Genomic DNA, 22305 nt, shown 5'->3' on the forward strand with positions numbered 1-22305 from the left:
TCTATTTTCCAGGTCTGTTGGCTTCCCAAGAAGGTATTTGACATTTTTTTTATTGTTTCACTTTTCTGCTTTTGCTTGACTTGGTGTCTCCTCAAATCATTCAATTCTATTTGTTTGATTCTGATTTTCTTTTCTTTTTTTTTTTCCCCCTGAGGCTGGGGGTAAGTGACACAGCTAGGAAGAGTTAAGTGTCTGAGACCAGATTTGAACTCAGGTCCTCCTGAATTCAAGGCTGGTGCTCTATCCATTGCATCACCTAGCTGCCCCTGATTCTGATTTTCAATGAAGTATTTTCTTCACCACTTTTTAAAATATCTTTTTCTAATTGTCCAATTGAGTTTTGAAGTGAGTTGTTTTGTTCTTTGGAATTTTTTTCCATTTCGCCAATTTTATTTTTTAGCGAACTATTTTCTTTTTCCAAGTCACTAATTTTGTTTTTCAAGTATCTGATTTCTTTATCCACTCTATCTTTAAATGAGTGGGATGACTTATCCAGACTCTCTTGGCAAGCTTCCCTTTCCTTTTCCCATTTTGCTTCTAGCTCTCTTGTGAGAGCCTTTTTGATTTCTTCTATTACATCTGTTTATTGAGGAGCAGACCATATCTCCCTTTGGGGATTCATCTGGCAATAGTCTGTTTTTGGTCTCCTCAGGGTTTAAAGTCTGCTCTCTATCCACATAGAAGCTATCAATGGTTAGAGTCCTTTTTAATTTTTTGCTCATTTTGTCAGAGAAGAATCAAAGAAAACAAATTAACAAGAAAAACAAATGCAGTCTGCTTTTTTTTTTGGGGGGGGGGGGACTGGATGATATTACTGGGCTTCCTCTACAGACTGAAAGGGGCAGCAGTGAGGCACTAGCAGGATAGCAATGGCTGTGCTGCATCTGTGCTCGGAGACTCTGAAGATCTAAGAGCAAGCTGAGTCATTCTAGGTGGGGGTGGCCAAGTCCAGAGAGAGATGCTAGCATTTCGGGGTTATAGTCTTTACCTCCTGTGTTTATAGCTTCTCTGCTGATCCTGGCTTGCTGCCAAGACAGAATATCCATACTGTGGTAAAGGTTGTTCTGCAGAAACGCAGAGATAGCACCCTTCCCCCCTCCAATCTGCACAGTGTGAGCTGCCAGCCTCATTCTTGCTGCTTGCCCTCAGCCTGTGTCGATCTGTCCCCGCCCCTAAACAAAAATAGACCTTTTCTGGCAAATTTCAAAGATGTCTTCTGTTGGTAATTATTTGTGGGTTTTTTTTTACCGGTCAATCACTAATTCTGAGGCTTGTCATAAAATAAATTCTGAGAGAAAACACGGAGCTTAAGCAGATGTGTACCTCCTCTCTGCCATCTTGGCCGGAAGTCTCAATGTTCTACTTTGGAATGTCAAGAAGTAAACCCTATTAACTTAATATGCATTTTCCATTTATCACAAAAGGAAGAAAAAATATAAACATAAAATGTAAACAGCAAATCATCCAATAACCTAGGGAATGAGTATTAACAGATATTTTTCATATATTTTCTTTAGACTAAAAGTATGATAGCAGAAAGGTAAAAACAGGATTGTCAGGACAAGTCCTCCAACCCCTTTAAATACAGAACAGCCACAAGAACTTAGAAGTGAAATAGCAAGTTTTAAAAAACTATGAAATGACTCCAGGTAATTCTAAACATGAGTCACCTGACAAAGAGTGTAAAATTCCATATTATTTTAAATGTTGTTCCATCTGCTTTAAAATTAGATATTTGTGTAAAACAATAAAAAAGCCTTTTTTTTTTTAAGAAAACACAGATGTTGAAAACAATCAACAGAGATTTAATTTACATACCTTTTACACTTGAAATAAAGGATTCTAATTTTTCAAGTAATTCCAGATCTCTCTCAAAATCATAAAAATGATGTTCTACCCAGTGTCGAAATACATTTAGTATCCTAATAAAATGAAAGGAAATAGAGTACACATTTTAGTGCAATCCAAACACTCAAATATTACTTGGGGGGAAGGGGGAAAAAGAGGTGTGCTTTTAAATTTTTTTTTTAATTTAAAACTTAAATACAAAATAAAAAAAAAATCCTAGGGAAAAAAGAAAAAGAAACATTGCCATGTGCACTACAGAACATAAAAGAGGATTCAAAATATGAAACAATAAATTTCCACTTCAAGAAAGCCTATATAATAAATACTACACATTATGTTCAGAGCTGTCCACCTTTTCTTTGCTTCCTTACAGATTTTCTTTTGTTCTCTGCTGTGGACTTTCAACTTAACTCTTTTTTTTTTTTCTCCTTTCCTTTTCCCAATTTCCCCAAGAAGGCTACAACTAAGCACATATATATCTATTGATATATACATACATACACACACATATATATGCATATCTGTATGTACACATATTTACATATGCATACATACTTATATGTACACATAGATACACATAGATAGACTGAACTACACTTATCTGTTCTCTGTTTATATGAAGGTAGGCAACATTCTTCTTCATAAATCCAAATCTTTCTATATTTTTCTAAATCTACCAACCCATCATGTCTTACACCACAGGCCAACACATGACACATAGTAAATGCTATAAATGTTAGCTATTATAAATAACACATAAGGCTTAATAAAAAGGCAATTAGCACTGCTGTTTCTTTTAGTACACTTTTACTTTATTTGCCTCAAACTTATTTCTATCAATTAAGATCATTTTCTTGATAAAAAACTAATCTTTGAAATGCAAATTAAGACAACTCTGAGATACCACTACACACCTGTAGATTGGCTAGAATGACAGGGAAAGGTAATGCAGAATGTTCGAGGGGATGTGGGAAAACAGGTACACTGATACATTGTTGGTAGAACTGAATATATCCAGCCATTCTGGAGAGCAATTTGGAACTATGCTCAAAAAGTTATCAAACTGTGCATACTCTTTGACCCAGCAGTGTTGCTACTGGGTTTGTATCCCAAAGACATCTTAAAGAGGGGAAAGGGACCTGTATGTGCAAGAATGTTTGTGGCAGCCCTCTTTGTGGTGGCCAGAAACTGGAAACCATGTGGATGTCCATCAATTGGAGATTGGCTGAATAAATTGTGGTACATGAATATTATGGAATATTATTGTTCTGTAAGAAATGACCAACAGGATGATTTCAGAAAGGCCTGGACCAGGAGATCATTATATACTTTAACAACAATACTGTATGATGATCAATTCTGATGGACATGGCCCTCTCCAACAAGGAGATGAACCAAATCAATTCCAATAGAGCAGTAATGAACTGAACCAGCTACACCCAGCGAAAGAACTCTGGGAGATGACTATGAACCACTACATAGATTCCAATCCCTCTAATTTTGTCCAACTGCATTTTGGATTTCCTTCACAGGCTAAATGTACACTATTTCAAAGTCCAATTCTTTTGTTCAGCAAAACAACTGTTTGGTCGTGTATACATATATCGTATTTAATTTACACTCTAACATATTTAACATGTATTGGTCGACCTGCCATCTGGGGTGGGGGAGGGGAAAAATTGGAAAAAAAAAAAAAGTTTTGGCAATTGTCAACATTGTAAAATTACCCATGCAAATATCTGGTAAATAAAAACTATTATTATTTAAAAAAAAAAAAAAACTAATCTCTGTAGATTTTCCTTTTTGTGGAAAGATACAAAAATAAGGATATAGAAAAGTTCAAGATAATTAAATAGGAAAAAAAAAAAAAAAGAAAAGTTAAGTTCAACAACAGTAATTTAAGCCTACTTTTTTGTCTTGGACTTGTGATTTCCCTATCATACGGAATTCCTGGTAAGGAATCTGTCTCAAATATAGACAACTATTTGCAATATAATCTTAGAAAATAGTCTGAGGAATTAAGACACTAAGTAACTTAGTGAAAATCTCCCTCTTCATTATATCACCATTGTCTCTTAAGATAGGGATTTCAATAATATATGTATGTGAATGTGGGGAGAGGGGGAGAGACAGACATTCAGATAGACAGATATAGGCACAACTTTATCTCTTGGCACAGAGATACAGATATACTCATTATATCTATAAATAAATTTAGAAAGTTTAATTATACTTGAAAATAAATGCTAGAACATTAGTCTATAAGAATAAGTCATCTTAATTCTGACGGATGTGGCTTTGTTCAACAATGAGATAATTCAGGCCAGTTCCAATGATCTTGTGATGAAAAGAGCCATCTGCAACCAGAGAGAGGACAATGAGAACTGAGTGTAGATCATAAAATAGTATTTTCACTATTTTTGTTTTTGTTTGCTTTCTCATTTTTTTTCTTTTTGATCTCATTTTTCTTGTGCAGCATATTTATGGAAATATGTATAGATGTGCACTTGTTTAACATAGATTACTTGCTGTCTAGAGAAGGGGGTGAAGGGAAGGGAGAGAAAAAATTTAGAACACAAGGTTTTTTAAGGGTGAATGTTAAAAATTATCCATGTATATATTTTGAAAATAAAAAGCTTTAACTAAAAAAAAAAAAAAAAGTAAGAAGTCATTTCTAGGATACATATTACATAATTGTAAGTGACCAGAGCATACTTTGCACCTGGAACTTCACTGTGTTTGACAATGAATTCATGTGTAAGCAAAAGTAAAGGCAGCTCCATCACCTATATTTGAGATGAGAGGGGACAAGTTTTGTGCTATACAGAGAAGGAAAATTGGGTGGAGCAAGAGAAATACCTAAGTTGTACTGGTTGGACATATTCTTTGCGAAACCGTTTCAGGTCTGCACTTATTGGCTGCTCTCCTTTCTCTACTGCCAATTTATCTGCTTCCGAAGGTTCTGGCTCAGGGATTTCAAACCTAGGAACAGAGTAAAATTAAAGACAAATGCTTAGTTGTTTATATAAACAAAAATTACAATAGATGGGGAAAGTTCTGATAAATACTTTTCTAATTTGATAAGCATAGCTTCTTTATCCACTTCCCCACTAAACAAAATTAACTTTTTTTTTTTAAATGAAATAGATATTAAGAAATATCAAATAATTCAGAATAAGCAGTTAGACAACTATTTGATTATTTTAACATCCAGGCCACAAAGGTCCTTTCTCCTTCAGAAGATATGTTTGTGAACTTCAAAGGAAATGAGTGGAATATGTCTGCACCCTGGATTTAAAAATGCATGTGTGCTAGAAAGAAAAATCTAAGCAACTAAGATATACCTTATCTTCCACCCACTTTCATCTCAATTAAATATATATAATATATTAAAACATAGCAAAACTACATAGAACTTTAAGACTCACCAATGACTCTACAGCAATACAACAATGAAAGCAAAGAACTGGAAACAAAACAGGTTCCCATTAACTGGGCAATGGTTGAACAAAACGTGGAATGCAGTAGTACCGGGAATGTCATAAGAAACGAGGAGTATTTTAGAACAAGAGAACTACAAGAAAAATTTGTATAAAATAACAGAGTAAAGAAGTGACCAGAACCAGGTAACCAATTTGTCCCGTGAACACAGTAATATAAAGATAAAAAATTATGAAAGAACTCAAAACTCTGAATAAAGCAGTGACCTATTATAACTTCAAAAGACTAATGATAAAGCATATCTTCCACCTCTTGGTAGTGAGATGATGGACTAGAGCTACAGGTGAAGGCATGCATTTTCAAATGAGGCCAATATCTTAACTTATTTTCCCTGATTATGCATATTTGTTATAAAGAATAACTGGAGGGTGAGGAAAGATTGGCTGACAGTGAAAGGAAAAAAGAACAATAATAAAATATTCTAAGAACTAAAAAAGAAAAAAAAATAGAACTCTCTGATCAATATAATAACCAATCATGGCTTCAGAAAACCAAAGTATGAAAGATATAGAATATAAGATTATGACTAATGTCTTGCTTCAATACACTTCTTAATTACAAGAAAGCATTTTATGAAAAAGATACTACACTGGAAAGTAACAGCAATGTAAAAAAGGCATCAATTTAAAAAACACAGAAAGGCAATGATGATGAAGTCCTGATAATAAACTTTCCAATAAAAATGAGTTAAATATATGAACCACTACATAGAATTCCCAATCCCTATATTTTTATCTGCCTACATTTTTGATTTCCTTTACAGGCTAATTGTACACTATTTCAAAGTCCGATTCTTTTTGTACAGCAAAATAACTGTTGGACATATATTGTATTTAACTTATACTTTAACATATTTAACTATTGACATATTGGTCAACCTGCCATCTGGGGGAAGGGATTGGGGGAAGGAAAGGAAAAGTTGAAACAAAAGGTTTTGCAACTCTCAATGCTGGGAAATTACATAATGAGTAAAATTTTTGTAAAAATTAAATTTAATTAATTAATTTTTAAAAATGAGTTAAATAGCACTAATTATTTTCCCTTCTCGAAGAGATGGAGATAATTTATTTTCAGAAGTTTTTCTTAATTTTTTTAAAATGTCTCTAAGTATCAAGTTCTTTGAAAGTGATTGTTTCAATGAAACAATTTCCACCCAGAATTCAAGTCAATTTCTCCATAGCTAAATTTGAATGCAAAAAATTTTTCATCCAATTATTAATATCTTCTCTAATTATTTTCTAATTCATCACTTTCCCTTTTATTTTGATGTTATCTAGCTAATAGCTTTCTCATTTTTGGAAATTCTAAATAAAGTAAGCCATTTCTTTTTACCAGGAAAAAATGGGTTTTTTTCTCCTTTTTCTTTTATCTCTCTCTTTTTTTTAATTAAAGCTTTTTATTTTTCAAAACATATACATAGATGATTCTTTGACATTAATAATCCTTGCAAAACCTTGTGTTCCAATTCCCTCTCCCCTTCTTCCACCTCCCTAGATGGCAAGTACTCCAATATTTGTTAAAGACGGTAGAAGTATATGTTAAATCCAAAAGATGCCTACATATTTATACAATTATCTTGCTGCACAAGAAAAATCAAATCAAACCAGAAAACAATGAGAGAAAAAAATAAGATGCAAGCAAACAACAACAAAAAGGGTGAAAATGCTATGTTGTGAACCACACTCAATTCCCACAGTCCTCTCTCTGAATGTAAATGGCTCTCTTCATCACAAGAAAAAGTGTTTTGTTTTGAAATAAATTTCTCAGGGTAGCTAAATGGAGCCCTGGATAGAACACTGGCCCTAAAGTCAGGAGGACCTGAGTTCAACTCTGGCTTCAAATACTTAACACTTACTAGCGGTGTGATCCTAGGCAAGTCATTTAATTCCAATTGCCACACACACACACACACACACACACACACACACAAAACTGGCAAAAAAAAAATTTCTCCACTGACATCTCATCATATCATGGAATTGACAGGCTACATTTTTTGTTGTCTAAAAATCAACCTGCCTAAGTGTGGGGGTTCTTGCATGATCTCAGGGTAAAGAATTTTTTGGTCATAATAATTTTCAAATTTCATTTGATTTTACACTGTCTTCCACTTCCACCCTGTTCTCTTATACGCTGCCAAATCCTGAATTACTCCTCCCTCACTGCCCACCACCCATGTTCTTAACTCCTACTCAAATGTTACTAGATGATACTGAATAAAGTTACCCAATCACCTTATCTAGTCTCAACTGAACTGTCAACTGCAACAAGGCAATCCTCTTATTCCTGGTAAGTTTCTTCTTTTTCAAAATCTCTAGATGTTGCAAACATTCCATTTTCTCAAAGTTCCTACAGCACCTCTTCCTCTCACACTTTAACAGGGAGTCTCACATTATACTTTTCTAAAAAATTTTAAAGTGTTTGGACTAATTCACAGCTTTACCAACAATTCAATAATATTTGTCTTTCTACAATCCTTCCAGTATTTAAGTACATTCTTTTGTATATTCTTTTGAAAACTATTCATGTCCTTTGATCACTTATGTATCAAGAAAAGTTTTGTTTTATGTTTTTAAAAGGGTTGGAGATTATAAATACTGACAAATTCTAGCCCTTAAAATGAATTGTTTATTATTTAACTGTATTTAACAAAGTTAGTATAAACATATACATTTTTTTGATTAAAAAAAAAAGTTGGAGATTGAATAAGAGAACCTGTGAAGTCCTTTCAAATTCAAAATATGAGATCTTATAAAATATGGATCTAAAAATCTGCCTGTTGTAAATTAAGTATAGGTATTTTTCTTACCGTTCAATCAATAACTTCAACAATTCCTGTGGTTTACAAAATGAACGATAGGTTGTAAGAAAAGTACGCACAAAATTGGGATCTGTAAAAGTAAAATGAATAAAGATAATTTATTAATTTTTCTCCACTCTAATTCAACTAAAAATAGAATACAGTGATGTTTCCCTGAAGAAAGCTAAGTGGCCAAGTGAATAGAGTGCTGGGCCTGGAGTCAAGAAGACCTGAGTTCAAATCCAGACTCTAACACTAGCTATGTGTCCCTGAGCAAGCCACTTTTCCTGTTTTCCTCAGTCTCATATACTGTAAAAATAGGGATAATAGTAATCTTACGGAGTTATTGTGAGGATCAAATAGAATAATATTTGTAAGGAATTTAGCACAATGCCTGGCACACAGTAGATATTCTACAAATGCTTGTTTCTTTCCTGTTCCCTCCCACCCTTTCCTACTAGTCTAAGACAAAGTTAGGGCAAAAAAAATTGTTTTTAATTTCTCGTAAAACAAAGGTATTAGAACTTAAGTCAGACTTAGAAGAGGATAAAAAGCATACATACTCTTTATGTTTAAAGTATTTAAAGAATTGAGATTGTTAGTTTATTCTACGGGGACTCATATATAATATTTTATTCCATATTTCATATATTTGGTTGTCTTTGTTGATTATCATGAAAAAAAAATTTTTGACCCCCTCCTACCACAATGACCTCATTTATATCTTCAATTCTTACTCAATCAGATATAAAATTTTAAAGCCAATTTGTTTACTAATATGGTATGTAATCTTCATTTTAAAAGTAGGGACCATGAGAAAAAACAACAACAAATAATTGTGCATTAAACATAGTAAAATCTCATTATCATAAACCATAGAACCACAGGACACTATCTGAACTGATATTTTAGAATCCTAATGAGGGCAAATACAAGATTAGCAGTTAAAAGTTGTCATTTGAAATATTTTAAGAAGCATTAAAGTTTGTACCCTAATTGTGCTATTGTAAAGGGGAATTTCTATTCACGGATAAGATCTACTATATACTTTGTGATGTACCTTTCAACTTCAAATTCTATAACTTATTGCTTATGATTTTTAATAAAACCACTATGCTTATATGAAAAAAATAAATCAAAATTCCCAGTGAAATCACCTTTAATATACTTTGACATGAGGTATGTTCCCATCATTCAAACAATCCTCTTTAAAATGACAATTTTCTATGTAAGTGAATATTAAAATAAATAAATTTAATTTTGCTATTTAAAGTATTTTAGTGAAATATTTAGTACTTGAAACTAGTGTCTGCTACTATTTATATAGCACAAATATATTAATAAAAATCATGGTAAAATGTTATGGTTATAAATGGAATTGATTGGATGAAGTATTTCTCAATATTGAAACTAAGTCACATGATCCCTATTCCCAGGCTCTGAACCCTGGGATGCAGGAAATTAGTGAAGTTACAGGTAGTGATGTGACCCACAGGAAGCAGATAACATTGGTGACCACTGGTCAAGAAGAGTTACGTCTTTTTAGTCTATCCAATGAGAAGGCTGGGGTCTTTTGCTTTTTAAATTTTGTGCAAGCTGGAAGGTGGCCAGGTTCAGGAGCACGTGGCGAGAGGTGGGATGGCTCACAGGGTTTGTGTTTAGGCCTCTCCCTGTAGGAAATAAATAAATGCTTTCTCTTTGTACCTGAAGATGTCTCTGATTAGTTAATTTGAGAAAGGGAGTATAGCACCCATCCCACTTAGTTTATGAGGTCTCCTCTGGGATCTGTGGCTGGGATCCTGATTTAAGGCAGGCATCAAGTTAGGTTTTCTCTGACCATCTTTGGAATCAGACTCTCAGCCTCCCTCTCTGTGAAGAATGAGCCTAGGAGAGGCACTCAGATACAAACAGAAAGCAAATACAAGTCTCCGAAAATGGAGCCCGTAAGAGAGAGCCAGGTAACATAATTATGTGTAATTCATGGGGGCACTGTCTATTAATATATCCTTAGGCGGTGTGAGCCCTGGGATCAAGCCTTGGATGATCCACTCACAGGGTGAGTGCCAGGAAATCCTGTTAACAGCACAGGATGGGGGCACTCTGCAGTTGGCCAGGAAGGCAGGCAACTCCTTCTTCGAGCATGGTCTGCCAAGTCACCAGGAGGGGATGTTGCTAGAGACCAGGTTGTGAGATTGGATGCTTCAAGAGGGGCAGTTCAACTCAAATCTTTGAAGCAAAAAGGGAAAAAAGTACACTTGCATATTTCTGTTATCTGTGGGAAAGTGGAAAAGGAATGGTTCTCTTCCATGTTATTTTTGTCTATTTTTGTGTCTTTGTGAAAAATGACTTTGTCATGTCTGTTCTGTGAGCTAGAATTTGTTAAAAAGAGAAAGCCCTGACTTTCCTGTAGGCTCCAATTCTGGCCAAAGTTGGAACTTCAGGAAGAGTCCATTGAGAATAATGATTGGGGAATCATTTCAAGATTCCAAAGCAATTCAATTAAATTGGGGCCTCCTGGAGGAGAAGGATAATGTAGAGAGTGAAGATAGTCTCTTTCTTCCTCTTTAACCTGTTCCCTGACTGCAGCAGGGATACGTGGGGCCAGAGGGAGAGAAAGAAACTGTTTAATAAATTTAGTGAAATTCATTATTTGAGATATGATAGCAAAAGAAATTTTATACTGTTGGGAATTTAAAGCGGTATTTGATTAGATTTTAAGTTAAAATTAGGTTATTAAAACAAAGTTTTGGTAGTTTACCTTAGGTGAGGTCATGTTTGTATCCCTTAATTAGATGGTATGTTGCTTTCTAAAATTATTGGGTAATTTGTAAAACTATGAATTATGCCTTAAAATTTTGTCAGCTCTGCTGGATATATGTATAAGTTTTATGAGTTTTTGGTTCAAAGTTATTTAATTTTGAATTTTAAAGTTTAAAAAAAGTGATTTAAAGTCAAGGGGCAAAAAAGATTGATTTGCAAAAGCAATTAATAGTTTAAATGGAGCATCTAGTTAGAAGAGTTATTGGTTTGGGAGCGTGTTTAAAACAAAAGGGAAGACAATATGTCAGAGAAGGAATGAGTATGTAGATATCGGGAGGAGACAGGGAAGAGATGGTGTGAGAGGAGGAAGAAAGAAAGAGGAAAATGGCTTCTTGGAAATAGGGGTCAGAAAAGTGCAAGTTCCTAGTGAACTTGCCATTTGCCAGGGGAAAGATGAGGCCAACCTTGAGGTTGGAGTCTGTTTTTGGCTGGCAAATTGGATCCTGGGTGACTTGACACCCTAAAAAGGTTAGCTATGAAAAGTGGGAGTCAGGAAACATAATGGAGTTGGGAGAAATGCCATATGGAGTGGGGGAAGGGCTGTCACATGGAGTGGACCTTCTCAGGTTAGATTGTCAGGTGACAATCTAATTCCCTCTCCCCCCATTAAGTATAATGCAGCTGCTTTTTAACAAACTTCAGCTCCTTGCTGATTGAAATATTAATTGCTTATATTGTTTAAAGGAACAGCCTACATTTACATTTCAAAACCATAAGTTTTCTGAAAGTGATTTATTTCTACTAAAAATCTCATCTGTCTTCAGCAAATTATTTAATGTTTATGTAAGTGCATAATGGTCTCCTTGTTTAAGGAATATGATAACAACAACAACAAAAAAAAAAAAAAAACCTAGAGCAGAATTTTAATCAGATTTGATAAGTTAGTTAATAGGGATATTTCCAAAAAGTTTACAGGGACTCTTCAATTGGAGGAAGTTGACAACATTTTAAGAATGAAGAAATTGTTAATTCTGATAAGGTTCTTTTATGTGAAATTAAGATTCTATATTCTGTATGAGTTTTAATTGATTGTATTGAGTCATCTTAAAGCTGTACCATTATTTAAAGGGACTCTAAGAATAATAGTTTTTGCCTTCTGTTATGGACAATTAGCAATTTGGAATTTTTCTATGTATTGGGTATTTTAAAAGCAAAATGATCTGTGTAATATTGAACTTAAAACCATCTATTTAGATATGAAAGATAAGCTGTATAAGCTGTGAACTTTCTAGGATGAATCTCTTACTGTGATACTTGAGCTAGATTCATCTGAAGCTTTAATTGATGAGAATTGCTATAGGAGATAAAATCTCTTGGGACTGCAGCTGATATTTATTTAGAGTTTTAAATTCACTCAGGTATGAATGATAGATCATCAAGCCAGTGATCTACCATCTGAAAGGAATATGCCATAAGCTACTCAGAAGAAGTTGTTACAGGTGGAAGTTAGTATCTGGGAACTAATTAGAAGGATGACCTTGGACCCTGCTGTGACTCAATTTCCCAGAGGTCTTTTGAATGAGAACCCATATGATTGTTCCTGAGTCTGGCTTAAGGTGGAATTGTTAAAACTAGGACAGTTATTGCTTTAAAGATGCTTTAGCCAACTACTGGGCTTATATCCCAAAGAAATACTAAAGAAGGGAAAGAGACCTGTATGTGCCAAAATGTTTGTGGCAGCCCTTTTTATAGAGGCCAGAAATTGGAAAATGAATGGATGCCCATCAATTGGAGAATGGTTGGGTAAATTGTGGTATATGAATGTTATGGAATATTATTGCTCTGTAAAAAATGACCAGCAGATAAATACAAAGAGGCTTGGAGAGACATACATGAATTGATGCTGAGTGAAATGAGCAGAATCAAGAGATACACTTCAACAACAACACTCTGTGAGGATGTATTCTGATGGAAATGGATATCTTCGACAAAGTTCCAACTGATCAATGATGGACAGAATCAGCTACACCCAGAGAAGGAACACTGGGAAATGAGTGTAAACTGTTTGCATCTTTGTTTTTCTTCCCAGGTTATTTTTACCTTCTGAATCCAATTCTTCCTATGCAACAAGAAATTCGGTTCTGCACACATATATTGTATCTAGGATACACTATAACATATCTAGCATGTATAAGACTGGCTGCCATCTAGGGGGAGGAGTGGAAGGAAGGAAGGGAAAAACTGGAACAGAACTGAGTGCAAGGGATAATGCTACAAAAAATTACTATACATATGTATTGTCAAAAAAAAAAAGTTGTAATTATTAAAAAAAAAATTTTTTTTAAAAGGATGCTTTAGCCTATATGTGCTCTTAGATGAAGGAAATCATGTCCCTGATTTTTCCTCTTATGCAAATTTCTATAATCAGAGCAAGTGGTCAGTGGATATAAAACATAATACAAGTATATAGATATTTTAATTTTTCAGCCCAGCCCTGGAGGAATCTCTGGGTTGCTGCAATGAAATCTTTAATTCTTTTGCTTCCTGGGGCTAGAGCTTCTTTATATAAAGGCCTACTTCACCCAAGTATTGGGGGCCACTCTCACTTTCTCTTTTGTTCATTGAGAAGAAGCAGACGATCTTATCATGCCCTGATCAGGCTGAGGCTTTTTTTAGGACCTTGAAAGCTAAACTAATCTGCCTACACTGTAGGTAATGGAAGGACCCTTTGCTTACTTCTCAAAGATTTATACTGACTTCATATTTTTATGTTTTGCATGATCATGGGGCTATATGGGAAAGAAAGGGGATTTTTTGAAAGCTAAACAATTCCCAGTTAAATATGAAGAGAAAACAATTATAGCTAGCTGTCCATGGATCTAGAGATGTTTCTGTTGTTTCCTAAAGGAAGGGGAATTCACTTCAGGTGAACGGAAGCAGGCTTATGGATCAGCTGCCCATGTTGCTGATTGTTTGTCCCTGACCATGGCAACTTTAATTCCCCAACTCCTGACTCCTGGACTCCCTCATATAATTCCCAGACAAATAAATTTTGAAAGAACTGTTAAAAAAGGCTTGCACATGTGCCCTGTACTACTTGGGTAAAACCCTTTTCTTGTAAGATTCTAGAGTTTTTGCTGGGAGAGATCATACTAACTGAAGGGCACAATCTACTCTTTTCAGAAAACAAAAGCAAGAATTTGGGGGAAAACATTCTTTGGTATCTATCATATAGAAAGCTGTTTGGATGAGAGATATTTATGATAGTCTCATTTCTCCCCCGGCTTTCTTCTGGGTGGGGTTTCTGATTACTGTTACTATCCCTCGTAATCTCCATATTAACTCCCCTTTAATTTATTCTTTCTCTTTTGCTCATATTTAGTACTTGCATTTTTAATATACTTGTGAGAGTTGCTTCTTCCAGAATCCAAATCATGAAATTCCAACAACTGGATCAACTTGAAATCACCTGAGACTTGATTCTGACATTCAGCACCAAATACTGCTACCTACAAATCACTTACCTCTCCTTTTCAGTACAGACCCCACTGGGTAGAGCCAGCTCTACTGACCCTCAGCCTGAAACAGTTCTAGAAGATGAGACCTTCATCCCTTTGTCCCAAATGAGTCTGGGTCTGGACTGCTTGAGGTGGGAATGATGTGACAATGGACCTAAGACACCCAGGCCTCCATAGTGCAGTAGTTCTATGGCTGCTAGATGCCAATTTGTTCTATGATGACTGGATTTCCAAGATAGTGGTGGAAGAGGAGTCTCTGATTCCTCCTCATTATTTTAAGCAGCAGTATCCTGTCATTCACTTGTTTATGCACTTAATCATTAGAATAGTTCAAGATTTAACTAAGTTCAGGAGTAGCTAAAGTGGTTCCTGAACGTTTCCACAAGTGTTGGTTCTAAATGGTCTTTACAGATTACAGTTAGTACTGAAGAGGAACTAGCCTAAAGGCCTAGGCCACAAAGATGCCCTCCATAGCATTTCTAATCAGTATCCTTCTCTCCAATCAATCAGTCAATAGCTATTTATTAAGCATCTACTATAGAGACAAGGAACTGTGTGCTAAGTAGGCACTGGAGAGAAAAATAAAATGAATCAAACAGTCCCTATTCACACAGAATTTACATTATAATGGGAGAGAAAATAAAAACATATTTAAGAATGAACAGAATAATTTGTAATATAAAGTAATTAAATACAGTATTACCTGAGAGATTAGGAAAGACTTCATGTAGAAGTTGGTACATGAAGTAGATACTGAAATAAGAGAAAGATTTGATAAAATAAGGAGAAAAGGTAGAATATTACAGAAATGGAGGGCAGTGGTGCTAAGGGATGACAAGAAATAAAAGTGTCACATATAAACAAGACTGCATAGAGAGAGTAATGAAGCTAACCTAGTCACCAAAAAAGAGAGAACAAGGGACCTAGGATAGAACTCTGGGGAATACCCACAGTGATGGAGACAAGGAATGGTCAGGCAAGTAACCAGGAGAGAACAGTCTCATGAAAACCCAGAGAGTATCTGGGAGGTGGGAGAAAAAATGGTCAAAAGTGATAAATAAAGTACAGTGGTTGAAATGAATGGGGCCTAAGAAAAGACCATTAAATTTGGAAATTAAGAAATCATAGGAGGGGCAGCTAGGTGGCACAGTGGATAGAACACCAGCCTTGAAGTTGGGAGAACTGAGTTCAACTCTGGTCTCAGACACTTAATACTTCCTGGCTGTGTGACTAGGCAAGTCACTTAACCCTAATTACCTCAGGGGGAAAAAGAAAAAAAGAAAAGAAAGAAAGAAATCAGGAGATTCTGGACAGAGTGGTTCCAATACTAACAAAATCAGAAGCCACACTACAAAAGGTTGATGAATGAGAAGAAAGGAAATAGAAATAACATAGACAGATTTTTCTAAGAGATTGGCCAAGAGATATATGGCTTGTGTTCATATGGTCCCATCCTAGTTCAAGCCTTTATTACCTCTTTTCTACACTATTGTAACAGTTTCTTCATTGGTCTTCCTATGTCAAGTCATTCTCTTTTTCAATTTCCCTTCGGAATTGCTATCAATATTCTTAAAGCTGAACATGTCCCTATCTTGTTCAATAAACTTCACTGGCTAAATACAGGATAAAATGCCAAATTGTCTATTTAGCAATTAAAGCTCTTTACAACTTGAATCCAATTTATCTTTGTTGTTATCGTTTAGTCATTATCTAGTTGTGGTCAACTCTTTGTGACCCCATTTTTGATGTATTCCTGACAAAGATAGTGGAATTATTTGCTATTTTACAGATGAGGAACTGACGCCAACAAGGTTAAGTGATCATAATTGATTAGGATCATACACCTAGTGTCTGAGACCAGATTAAACTCAGAAAAATGAGTTTCCTGACTTCAGATCCAGACCTAGAACCACTGCACCCCCTAAATGTCCTGGAGTAAGCTCACCTTTATCTCTCTTCCTACTTCACAGACTCATGCACTCCCATCCTCAGCTATGCCTCTTAAAAACCCTAGCTCTTTTAAAGTCCAGTTTAAGTACAACAAGCCTTCTACAATCCTTTGCCTGTCAGGACCTCCCTATCCAAAATTTCATATATTTTTGTATATGCTTATATGTGACATATGTTATTTCCCCTAGTGGAATCTAAGGTGCTTGAGAGTAGCAACCATTTTCTTTTGTTTCTGTATATTCAATGTACTGCACACTGCTCAGCTGTTTCAGTCCTGTCTGACTCTCTGTGATCCATCTGGAGTTTTCTTGACAAAGATACTAGAGTGGTTTGTCATTTCTTTCTCTAGCTTATTTTGCAGAGGAGGAAATGAGGCAAACAGGGTTAAATAACTTTCCCAAAATTATACATAGCTAGTAAATATATGAAGTCACATTTGAATTCATGAAAGATGAATCTTTGTGACCCCAGGTCTGGTCCTCTATTTATCCAATGCAGCACCCAGTTGCTCCAGTTAAACAGTTTAATTACAACTGTCTTTCCCTTTTCACCTATAAATATAAACACATACCTGCATACATATGGTAGGTTAGTCTTTCAATTAATTTCACCACAGTTCCTCCTTTAATGACAGGGATTCCACTTTGCAAGTTGTCTTCAAAAACAATGTTTTCTTCAGAGTCTTTCACAACAAAACGATAAACTTCTGGACTTGGCAACCTCAATGGTTGTTCATTTTCTTCTTTTAATAATACTGAATCCAGCATTCGATCTAATGTACTACGATACTGAAGAGAAATCAAGGCTGCCATCCAATTATTTTTCTCTTCAGTGGACTTAGCAGCAAATATAATGCTATTTTCATCTTTGGAAATCAACTCAAAGACATGCTTGTATTCAGAAGTGTCTTCTTTATCATAGATTTGTATTTTCCTCATGATAAATTTTTCTTTCAATCTGTACTCTGCATTGCTATAACCTGGAATCCGGGACTGTCCATGATTAGTTTTACAACTAATCATTAAGCCATCAAAAAGAAAAATATGGCGTTCATGCTTAGCTCCTATTCTTATCAATGGTCCTTCCATTATAAATTCATTACAACACTGGACAATATCTTTGCCTTCCCATCCATCAATATTTTTTTGAATTTCATTCATTTTTTTAACTGCCAGATGCTTACTCCGTAATTGACGATTATAAAATCGACAAACAGGATCCCTATAAATCACAATTTAAAAATGTTTTTCCAATTACTTTTAAATCATAATTAAAACAAATATAAAATGAATATCACAAGAGTTCATACCAAGGTACAAGTTATACACTTATCAATTCACATAACTTCACATTAATTCAATTTACCAAACAAATGAAATATTGAATGAAACCTTTCATTTATTTCACTGAATCATAGATAACTCTAATAAGACATTTCTACTTTGCCTCAGATTCCTTATTTGTAAGATGGGAAAAAATCAGCTTTTATGCATTAATACCTAATGTCACAATTGAAGATATTAAGACAAGTGAGCTTCCTTTACATCAGCTACAGAAAATTATAAAACATACCTTACAGAATAATAATGTAGGATCTCTGGTATAATTTAAAGGCAAATATTTAAAACATTTTTCTGTATCTGGAAAAGTCATCTAAAGTCATTTTAAAAACATAAACCAGGTCAAATCATTCAATTCCAACAATATCAGTCTGATTTTTTTTTTAATTTAAATTTTAAATTTTAAAATTTTTTTAAAATTAAATTTTAAATTTAAATTTTAAATTTGTTTTTTTAAATTGTTGGACATACATACTACCACCTACAGAAATGATACAGGTTCAATATCAGAACTGAAAGAAAAATTATCACTACTAAACACACATGGACAGAAATATAGAAATTAAATCAATGTGAATTCCTCATGTTTTTTATAATCTGAACTCACGCAGGTCGTCGTCTAGGTGAATGCTTATTGCAAATCCTTTCCATGCTACATCGGAAATTCAGAAGAGCAGTAATAGCTTGCTTCAAACATTCTCGGTCTTCTTGTTCTTCACTGCATTCTTGCAATTGCTAAGAAAAATTGGAAAATCCAAAATAAATTTTGTATTTTGGTTTTTTTATCCTAAACTTTTAAAAATAGCAAAAACTTTTTAAAAAGCATAAAACTACCAACAAATTAAAGAATGTTTTTAAAACCACAAGAGAACAAAATAAAAAAATACACAGAATTTAAGAGTTGGAACAATAGGAAACCCCAGCATAACAAACCTGACAAGCAGTCATCTAGTCTTCACTTTAAAAATATCCAAGGAGAGGAACTCAGACATTCTCCAAGATAAACCATTCCACTCACCCTTATGTAACTCTAAATATTAGGAAGTTTTTCTTGACATAAAGCCTAAAATTATCTTTTTGCAACTTCCAGCCCCTGCTCCTAATTCTTCCCACTGAGACCACATGGAATAAGTCTAGTCTCTCCTCTATATGACAGCCCTTCAAATACCTGAAGACATTGTGCTTTCCCCGAGTTTTCTCTTCTCCAAACTAAACATATCTCGTTCTTTAATTGATTCTAATATGACATATTATTAAATCTGGCTGTTCTCATCTGAACACTGTGTGAAGCTTATCAATTATACATTATCACAATATTCCCAATAAGGTCTGAAAAAAGACAGAGTACAGTGGGGTTATCACCTTCTTATTCCTGTAAAATGTTCATCTCCTTATAGCCCAAAATGATATTGGGTTGTTTTTGGGGGGAGGGACTATTACATTTCTGATTTTTATTAAGCTTATAGTCCTACTAAAACCGGGATTTTTTCCAGAACAATTGCTTTCTATTCATGATTTTCTCTTATATTATACTATATTAGCTGTCCCTCGCAGCTTTGCAATGTCTCCAAATTACAAGAGCATGTAACTTATGTCTTTAGCCAAATCACTGAAAAAAAATGTTAAATATCACAGGCTAAGCATAGATTCCTAAGGCTTTCTACTAGAATCCTGTCACAAAATATTAACAGCTATTCTTTAAGTCTGTTCATCTAATAGATTCTGAAGCCATCTGATTTTATTATCATTTAATTCATGGTTGGTATATTATAGTCTGAGGGTCAAATCTAACTCTTTGCTTTTTTTTGTAAAGCCAGAAAGCTCAGAATTGTTTTATATTTCTAAATACAATAAAACTTCATTTAGACTTATAACATTATTCTTAATTTGCTACTTGTACAAATGTAGGCCACACAGCATTTGGCTTAGTAATCATGTTAAAAAAGGAAATAATTAGTCTGACATGATCTGTTCTTACTAAAGCCAGGCTGGTTCTTTGCAGTTATTATTTCCCTTTCTAGATGTTGGTTAATAATTTCTTTAATAATCTGTTTTAGAGGGGCAGCTAGGTGGTGCAATGGCACCAGCCCTTAAGTCAGAAAGACCTGAGTTCAAATCTGATCTCACACACGTTTAACACTTCCTAGCTGTGTGACCCTGGGCAAAACACTTAACCCCAAGTTTTCAGGGGCAAAAAAAAAAAAAATCCGTTTTGGAATTTTCCTGAGAATCAAAATCAAGCTAAGTTGTAGTCTGCAGACTTTTTTTTTTAAATTGGGATATTTGCTCTTTTCCAATCGGATAACTCTAGTTTTCATGAACTTTCAGTTTCACCAATAACCACTCAATAATTATAGCCACCTGTTTTTTCAGAACACAAAACTCCAGTGACTTGAATTCATCAAGGTAGCTAAGTGTTTGTTACCTTTTACTATTTCCTTATTTGTTTTAAGTTTCAAGTCCCCATTAGACATATTTATTACTCAGAGAGAACAGAAAAAAATGTACTTATCACAACTTTTCTACATTCTCTTTTTCTTGAACCCAACTATTACAGATATATCCACATTCAAAATAAGGAACAAAATCTAGAGAGATTGCATATTATTTTCCACAAGTACAAAGCTGTGCTATTGTTTGGTTCTTTTTCTTTTTTTTTTTAAGGGAAAGTGCCAGAAAATAAAAAAAAAAATGTTCATTCATTTTTACTAATTATCGTCAATACAAGAGACAAGGTTACAACAAAAAGAAATATATTTAGTTCTGTGTTTCATAACAAACTGAAATACCTCTCTCTAAAAGATTGAGTATCAGTTCTAAAATCTTTGAGAAGCAACATCACAAAGTCTGTAAACACTGTCATAAACACCTACTGAGGCAGAAAATAACTGGAAACAAAGGATATTGAAGAATGACTACACAAATGGTAGTCCATGAATGTAAAGCAGTATTATTGGCTATAAGAAATGATTAATGTAATACATACAAAGAAGCAAAGTAAACAGTAAGAAAAACTATATATATATATATATATATATATATATATATATATATATAACACTACTATAATGTCTGTAGAAAGAATAACACAAATAAAATAGAATACCATAAAATTATAAAATTGAAATCTAGTCCCCTATTCCCAAAAGTTGGAATGTCTATTGATATGCTTGTTTTGCCAAAAAAAAAAAAAAAAAAAAAAGCTTTGTTATAAAAAATGGCTTTCCAGAACCAAGAGAACATAGTAACAGCAAAATTACGTGATGATTAATTGTGATGGACTTGGTTCATCCAAACAAATGTGGTGATTCAAGACAATCCCAACAAACTTGGGATGGCAAATGCTATCTATATCCAGAGAGGGAACTATGGAGGTTTAATGTGGACTGAAGCACAGTGTTTTCATTTTTATTTGTTTGCGTGCCTTTTCTTTTTCATGGTTTTTTTTTTTTTCCCCTTTTAGTCTGATTTTTCTTGTATAATATGACAAATATGGAAATATGTTTAAAAGGATTGTACATGTTTAACCTATCTCAGATTGTTTACTGTCTTGGGGAGGGAGAAGGAAGGGAAGAGGCAGAAAAATTTGGAACACAGAAAGGATGTTGAAAACTAAAATAAATGAATAAATAATTAAGTTCTCTGGGCATAGGTAAAGATCAATAAAAGTCTATTGAAAATAAAGATAACCCACATACACAAAAATATGTATAGCAGCTATTTTCCAAAGAATGGAAAATTAAGGAGATGTCCATCAATTAGGGAATACCTAAATAAGCTATGATACATGAATGTATATTATTGTATTATAAGAAATAACAAAGATGTTACTCTCAGAAAACATAGAAAGACTTACATAAAGTGATGCTAAAAAAGATAAGCAGAATAAAGAAAACACTGTACATAGTAACCACAACATTGTATAATAATCAACTATAACAGACTTAGCTCTTCTCAACAATAAAATACTAGTATTTTCACTCTTTTTGTTATTTGCTTGCATTTTGTTTCTCATTTTTTTTCCTTTTTGATCTGATTTTTCTTGTGTAGCATGATATTTGTGGAAATATATATAGAAGAATTGCACATGTTTAAGATATATGGATTACTTGCCATCTAGAGGAAGGAGTGGGGTGAAGGGAGGGAAAAATTTTTAAAACACAAGGTTCCTTAAGGGTGAATGTTGAAAATTATCCATGTCTATATTTTGAAAATAAAAAGCTTTAATTAAAAAAAAAAAAACAATAAAATGATACAAGACAATTTCAAAAGATTCATGATGAGAAATGCAAAGCACATCCAGAGAAATAAATAGAAAGTATGAATGTAGATCAAAGCACATTATTTTCACTTTTTGTTTTTTATTTCTCATTGTTTTTCTCTTTTGTTCTGATTCTTTTTTCACAACATGATTAATATGAAAATAGATTTAACATGATGATATATATATAACATATGCCAGATTGCTTGCTGTCTTGGGGAATGGAGGGAGAAAACTGTGAACTCAAAATATTATAAAAAATGAATGTTGAAAATATGCAATTGGAAAAAAATAAAATACTATTAAGTGGAAAAATAAATAAATATA

General features: G+C 33.9%; 1 protein-coding gene across 1 annotated transcript in view; it reads right to left on the bottom strand.

Annotated features, from left to right (window-relative positions):
• Window positions 1-22305, bottom strand: part of LOC141556522 (son of sevenless homolog 2-like) — a 95368-nt gene that overhangs the window by 34520 nt on the left and 38543 nt on the right. Inside the window, exons 9-13 of the mRNA XM_074290736.1 lie at window positions 18325-18452; window positions 16949-17598; window positions 8159-8240; window positions 4708-4830; window positions 1819-1922 (exon numbers count right to left, since the gene is read on the bottom strand). Coding sequence (XP_074146837.1) covers window positions 1819-1922; window positions 4708-4830; window positions 8159-8240; window positions 16949-17598; window positions 18325-18452 — 1087 coding nt within the window. The remainder of the gene's footprint in view (window positions 1-1818; window positions 1923-4707; window positions 4831-8158; window positions 8241-16948; window positions 17599-18324; window positions 18453-22305) is intronic.

The sequence above is a fragment of the Sminthopsis crassicaudata genome, chromosome 2, assembly GCF_048593235.1.
Source record: "Sminthopsis crassicaudata isolate SCR6 chromosome 2, ASM4859323v1, whole genome shotgun sequence".
Classification (NCBI taxonomy): Eukaryota; Metazoa; Chordata; class Mammalia; order Dasyuromorphia; family Dasyuridae; genus Sminthopsis; species Sminthopsis crassicaudata.